Source organism: Dipteris shenzhenensis, chromosome 17 (assembly GCF_047967505.1).
Source record: "Dipteris shenzhenensis isolate YYH24624 ecotype China chromosome 17, Dip_SZ_1.0, whole genome shotgun sequence".
Taxonomy (NCBI): domain Eukaryota; kingdom Viridiplantae; phylum Streptophyta; class Polypodiopsida; order Gleicheniales; family Dipteridaceae; genus Dipteris; species Dipteris shenzhenensis.
Window position 1 is genome coordinate 4,519,104 of NC_141612.1, and position 7,017 is coordinate 4,526,120.

The window sequence follows — 7,017 nt, forward strand, 5'->3', positions numbered from 1 at the left end:
ATTACCCGTGAGGACGAGCCTACCATTGGAGATCTTGATTTCGATGAGCACATGAGTGGCACAAGTAGTAGTGGGTTGAATGTATTTGTAGATCTAAACACTTGTTTGGATTTTGAAGTAGATAGTTTGGCAAGGGTTGATCTCATTGAGAATGAGATTGAACCGTAGCCCCACAATTGATATTGGCAAAACTATTTTACATATTGTCTCATTCTCCTCATTTCCCTTAATTCTTGTATATGTGGGCTTGCAAAAAATTATGTGCTTTGGTAATCATGGGCAATGTTTGGAAAGCAATGATGTACACCAAAATCTCACTTTCTGTATTCTTTGGAGCGCGTTTAACAACGCGTCTAAATGCACGTCTGATTCTCAGTGTAAACGCGTAAATAAACGCGCAAATACACGCGCAAATAGACGCGCTAATAAACGAGATGTTAGACGGGCTCATATTTTCTCAGGTCTAACGTGTAAATAAACACGGTGATTGACGCGCAAATAGACGAGCATTTAGCCGCGCTAATAGACGCGCCCGTAATTTCTCTACTAGAGCAACGCCTATAGACGCGCCCGCTATTTTGCGCGTCTACCAAGCGCGTCTATAGTTGCTTTGTGTTGTTGTGAGTGACAAAACTGATGATAAGTGTGATAGAGCAACTCCTACATTGTTATAGCAATATCCTCCTCTCTAGGCTTCTTCATAAGTACTCATATTGCAAAAACTTGTATTAATTCACAAGTTACAATGGTCTCTTACAAAATTTGTGAAGAGGGTAGAGAGGTACGATCTCTCATCATTTGTAGTTTTAGTATCTCTCCTTAAAGGCCTTGCAAGTTGTAACCATGAATGTTCTTATAGAAGGCATTGCTAGCTTTTTGGCATGCTCTCAGGGAGGCTTAAGTTGAAACGATGGCCATTGAAAGCGAAATTGCTTAGTTTGTATTTATTTTATTTTTCGAGAGAGTACTTGGCAGTTCTACCATTTTCTCCCACTTCTTCTCATATTTTCTCCCACTTCTTCTCTCTCTCTCTCGCTCTCAAGTCTCCCCCCCATTGTCGATCTCCAAGCCCACATTATCGTGATGTAGCCTAGAAGGTGCACCCTTGCTCTTATGAATAACAAAAGTCATTCAACTTGTTTACTTGACTTCGTATGCTACCTCATTGAGACTCCCCCAATCTCCTAAGAGCGATACCTTCCACTGGATCCTGATGTGGATCTGTGGAGTCTTGAGCCACTACGATAATTTAGGACGCTTTTTTTGGTAAAAAGAATGAGTCACTCAGAATAGTAGGAAAGCTACTCTAGCTTTACTGGTGGGTTGATATTTTATCTTTTTGTAATTACTTTGTAAGTCTTAATACGAGTTACTTTTCTCCCACAAACAAAAAACTTGTTTACTTTCATAGTATTGATTTCATGTAAAATATGGTACCAAATTTGGTATGATAAGTCTCAAATCTTGGTGTATGTTGGAGACTTACATTTTTTGTTTACCACGTGCAATAGATTTGGATACTTTATCGTATGGGGTGAGCATGGATGGGGAGACTTTCAGTATGGTCTATGACTGCCAAACGGAAAGGTGTGGGAATGTGGGTGAGCATGTAGAATATATAGAATTCAAGAGCGTAAATTACAAGTGACAAGGAAAGACTAGACGCCAGGCGATGGAAGGAGTTCTGAGTGGAGCTCCATCAGAATGTCCGTAAAGATCATCTCCTCCAAGTCTACGACTATTTCTGAGGTGGGGCAATCGCTCCAGCCGTCGTCGCGCACTGCGAGATCCCGCTCTAAGGTCGCTTCGACCTGCTCGACTTCGCGTTTGCAAGCGGATGACGAGCTTCGGCTATTTTCACTCTCCGTCCTCTTTCGGCCAGGCCCTAGCCGCTGCAAGTCCTCCCACACCGCGCGCAGGAATCCCTGCTCGCCACACCGGACCTGGCATTCCCACGTTGTCCCCCGGGAGAGTTTGCTAGCAACGATTTCGTCGACGCAGGAGAAGATGAGCTTGCGTTGCAGATGGGTGAATGACGTAGCGCTGCAGTCGAGCTTACGCTTGGGAGATTGCCACGTTTTCTCTAAGCGGGGAAACAAGGCGGCCTGGAGGACGCTGCAACCCGAATTAAGCATCCACTGAGTATCCAATGACCCCGCCAACAATCCGGCCGCCCGCAGGATGCCCTCGACGTACTGAAATTCAATACTTCCGTCGCCAACTTGTGGATGTCTAAGGATCAACACGTTCGAGTCTGGAGCGTCGTGCCTGCGAACTGCGGAGATGGGAAATAAATACACGTAGAGTTGCATTGCATGAAATCGCTGACTGAGCATATAAGCAAATACCATGTGGATGATCGTTCGGGCGCCGTAGTTGCAATGGAGATTGCCCTGGTGAGAGATCACAGTCGTCGTAGCGGCGATCCAACACAGAGATCGGGCTGCGTAGCTCGACGGATTCTTTGGATGATGTGTCGTCGTCGCCAGGAAATTGCGGCTGTGCTGCTAAGCTGACGGCGTCGTGTGCGGAGGAATCGATGGACTGGAGATGGCGCTGCTCAACAGCGCACAGAAATTACAGTTATAACGATCGCAAATCAGCTGCAAGTTTCATTCAGATGAGAAGCTATCACAACGTAACATTTAAGGCTGGTAGCAGTCACCTTCAGCTCCGTTGCTAGATTCAATCTGCCACCCGAGAAAACTCCGACGCTTGGTTGTTGGCAAGTCTCCTTCTTCGCCAGCGTCGAACTCTCCTCCGCCATCGTTTGCCGCAGCTGTCTATCGCTCTGGCAAATTTCACTCGCGTGCTGCACGTCGCAGCTTTCCGTCAGCAACTCTCCACTTCCGACAACCATAGCGCTGTTTGAATTAGCGCTACCACCATCACCAGCTTCAGCTCCTCCAGGAGTAGTACTACCCAATTCCGATGCCCTCCTGGCTCTCCCACCACCTTGCACCTCCGGCCCGCCCCTGCGGCTCTCGCTTCGGCCTCTCCCTTGCCCACCATCATTCTTGTCAGAATGTTCGAGTTTGCGGTCTCTCGGAACTGCCTTTGCTGCCCCGGCCCCTCCTGTCGCGCCCTTGGCACCCAATGCCGACACCTTGCCAACAGATTTCTTTATGTCTGAATTACTTTTGCTCCCAGTCGATGGTCGACAAGACGTGGCATGACCACCCGCAGAGAGCGAGTGCGCTCTGCCTGTTTGTCCTTTCAATATCCTCTGTGCTGCACCTTGCTTGGTTGAGAACTCGCTCGTCTGTTTTGGAGCATTTCCTTTTCTTGGAGAGGAACGGCATTGCCCAGTTCCTGCCACATGAGGAAACGGTGTTCTCCTCTCTTCATAAAGAGGAAAGTTTGATGAACGTCCCCCGTGCTGATAGTCGAGTGCTGTGCTGCCCCCTGGCATGTCACTTGGCCCGTTCGCGACCGCCTGCTTGTTACGCCAGGAGTTGTGTATGCTAGTAGTGTCAACCTCGCCCAACCTACGCAGTACATCTTGAGGTCGGCCTCTCCTGGGTTTGGGTTGTGAGGCTATTTGGCAATTTATCGGATAGGTAGCGTCCATCGACGATATTCTGGTCGTGCGTGGCTTCATGATAACTATCGTTTCGCCAAGCAAGCGACCACGGGCCTGAGTGTATTCTGATCGAGCTCGCTCGCTTTGGCTCAAACACAAACTCTGGTCTGCGGGGAGCCCCAGCACTCGTACAGCTTGGTCGTTGTGATCGACTAGAGGAGCTGCTTGTGGCGGCTGCGCTAATTCCGTAAACGCGTGCTGCTCGAGATTATTGCATCCAGGTGGTCTCCAGTCGTCGATCGCATGTGGCTTTTGCATCCGAGGAGGACGCAGTAAACCCTTAAGATGCATTGCTTCTATGATCTCATTTAGGGTCTTCCGTTCCGTTGCGGATTTCTTCCTAGATTGCTGTTGCATATCATCACTTGCCCGATCGACACCACCTTTTCTGTGATCAGTAGTTGATTCTACGGCTTGTCCTTTTTCCGACTCTGGACAGCTGGGCATCATAACCTCAAAAACATTTTTTGGTGCGTCCATGGCCTTCCGAGGGTTTTCTTGTCGATTATAGATGAGGGACGACGAGTTTTTCGATTGCTCTTGTGCCTCCCGAATCTTTACAGCATCCTTCGACAGGGTGCTTTTCCTCACTCCAGCTTTCAGCTCAACGCCTAGGCTCTCTTTTTCTGCAGGCGGCTCCTGCGAACGTGCTTCTTGAGCAGTGCATCCTCCCGCTTGCACAATGTTCTTTACAGAGTCTGCCTTGGAAGTGCAATGCAACAACTCTTTCAGCAACCGCGCTTCTTTAGTCGGCTTCATACTTTGAGCTGTGTCGAGAGGCTTGGCTACAATTTCAGGGCTCGGGAAATCTTCTAGACCCATCAAACGAGCAATGACGTTTGGAACTGGACGACCCCCGCGGCCGGAATGCGAGCAATTGTTTGGGCTGGAAAGCCGTGCCAAGCTCGTCGCTTGCTTTCCACTTGATTGATTGCTTGAGTGTATTTGGTCGTTTGGGCAATCCAGTTTACCGAGGCGAGATTGCATGGCCTCTCTCAACCTCAAGATAGACTTGGGAATTTCCCTGCCATCAAGGGAGTGCCTGCTGGGCGTTTCCTGCATCTTCTCCGAAATTCTGATTGCCTCTTTATAATCGAATGATGACGACCTTGCTGCTTCTCTTCCATCATAGGGAAGCTCTGAAGAAGCCTGCACGTCAGCCAAGTTACCTACACAATCGACGTTGGACTGCCTGTTCGCTTCAAAGCCGTCTACAAAATCTTGTGTGGCTCGTTGAAGCTTCGCAAGAGTTCTGATGGATTCTTTCAAATCCGCAAGGGGGTCTTCGGAACGATCGAAGTAGAAATCCTTCATGCGCCTATGGTCAAAGCATTGGCGAGAAATATCTCGCCCCTCAAGAGATGCCCTCGGTTGCTCGCATTGTGGCTGCATCAAACTCCGTGACGTTTCATGCAGCGATCGGCCAATTGATGGCGTCCCAGAGACTCTTGAAGAGTCGTTCAGGTCTGAAACATCAATCGACCTTCTGGGAGGCTCTCGAATCGCGGTGGTCGATCTAGAACTGTCCATGATACTGGGAGAATTCCTGTACTCAGCTGGGTCGATGTAAAAAGAGAAACTTGGGACCATTGTTGAAGCATTCGCGGGCGGCCCATCTGCAATATTGTGTGAACCACCTCGCCTAGGCGAAGTGGAGCCTAGTAAGGATTTCACGTTCTTTCCAATATGTTTGCGGGATGGATCCGCATGTAGGTAACTAGCGACGGCCCCGAGCTACACACACGATGCAGAAAAAGTTGAGGGCTAGATGAAGATTTTACATTTCCGACTTTACCCTGCATAAGAGAACAGAGGAAACACGCGGCATTCCGCGTTCGCTACTTACAGATCCCTCCTTGCGATGGTCTTTTTTCTTCTTCGAACTTTTCGAGGGTGAAGATGGGGACGGCTTCGGCAATAGAAATGGAGACCGCCCAGTGCCTGCATTGATGCTCAGACTACATGAGAGGAAAGGCTATGCACCTACTGTAGTGTGGGCGACACGAGAAAGTATATAACAAGTTTCGAGCTTAGAGTTCGAATGCAATGAAAGTGGGGGGAGAAAGAGAATAACCGGGGGAGGAAGCGAGAGCTCGTTTGCGGGAGGGACGCGAATGCTGTTCGAACATTTGGAAGAAGGCTGTCATGCAACCGATTTGCTTCTCCAAGCCGGCGGGGTCATCGGAGACGCCATGGAAGATATGAGGCGGCATCTTCGAAGAGGCAAATGGAAGAGAAGGCGCAGATGAGAGGTCTTGTGAAGAGAGCAGGGAGAGCGGGGCGCCGAAAGTGAACAATGGAAGTAATGAAGCGGGGATATAAACACGCGGCGAGACCCGTGAAAAGGTGGCACACGAGGGTCCAGATGGCTAGTGAAATTGGATGCCACGTCGGCCAAGCGCCTCCACAGCCACTGAAAAAGGCGGTCCTGCGCCGCTTCCGGCGCCGGGGCAGAGGCCGGGCTTTGCAGGCCGCTTGCACGGGCGCACCTTCCTCCTCCGTTCTCGTCAGATGTTCTTTCAACAAATTCAACAACTCATCGCTCTTCTCTTTTGCTTTGTTTGAGCAACATGCTCTTTCATCAACGCGTCGCTCTTCTCTTTGATCAATGCATCGCTCTTCTCTTGTTCAGGCCTCCAATTTGGCTCATAGACTGGCGAGTAGACTCCTCCGTAGCCTCGCGGCGTCAGGACAGGATGTTCGCATCCACCCAGCCCATCTGGGGAATTGCGTTGCCGGAGGGTCGCGACAGGAAAGAGTATCCGCACCGCGCAGCGACACTCATCTGGAATCTACAGCGCCCCAGTGCTGTGCCATACTAGTGCAGCAAGAAAGGACACCGTGACAAGCCCATCCCACGCTGAAGATAGTCCGACCCACCCCCACCCACCGCACGCAGGTGCGTTGCGTGAAAGCAGCAAAAAGTGGCCAGAACGCAACGGGGCATGCGTGATCTGATCGCTCTCACCGTCGCTGTTGCCTGCCACAGTTCGGAAGATGCAACACTGCTGCATTTATGCATCTTGCCACCATTAGACACTCTGCCAGAAGAGCAGGATCTGTGAGCGACCTCTCTTCGTTATCACCGCCCGAGTGGCTTTCCGAACATCAGGATTTTTTCTCCAAATTGCATTGATCTCAATCTGCATTCCGCACGCACAATCCGCATATCGTGCTTCTTCCAACTTCACCGTTCCGGGATTAGCGAAACCATTCGCTCCCAACACCCTTGAAAGTTGCCGTCCCCCACTACAGCCCACGCCTCCATTTCCTGCTCGAACCTCCAGGTGACCAAAATCATCTCTCACGACGCTGCCGGAAATATATCTTCACGCCGTCTAAACAACACTGTTAATCGTCTTTGCTGAGCTACAAGTCTACAAGCATAGACGCTGTATGATTGTTTCTGCCCGTCTACATTCCTCCTGCCACGC

The 7,017-nt window shown here is 49.9% G+C and overlaps 1 protein-coding gene across 2 annotated transcripts; it reads right to left on the bottom strand.

The window, feature by feature from the left end:
• Nucleotides 1-1,546: 1,546 nt before the first annotated feature.
• On the bottom strand, nucleotides 1,547-5,858 carry LOC147891559 (uncharacterized). 2 transcript variants are annotated; one of them, XM_087388637.1, is made up of 5 exons: nucleotides 5,658-5,858; nucleotides 5,430-5,524; nucleotides 2,666-5,317; nucleotides 2,349-2,556; nucleotides 1,547-2,275 (listed from the first exon to the last, which is right to left on the bottom strand). In XM_087388637.1, exons 1-5 carry the CDS (start codon nucleotides 5,794-5,796, stop codon nucleotides 1,659-1,661), a joined length of 3,711 nt encoding a protein of 1,236 aa, XP_087244763.1. In that variant the 5' UTR covers nucleotides 5,797-5,858; the 3' UTR covers nucleotides 1,547-1,658. The 2 variants fall into 2 exon arrangements, with proteins under 2 accessions (XP_087244763.1, XP_087244764.1); XM_087388638.1 differs by having other exon boundaries at nucleotides 2,128-2,268.
• Nucleotides 5,859-7,017: the final 1,159 nt, after the last annotated feature.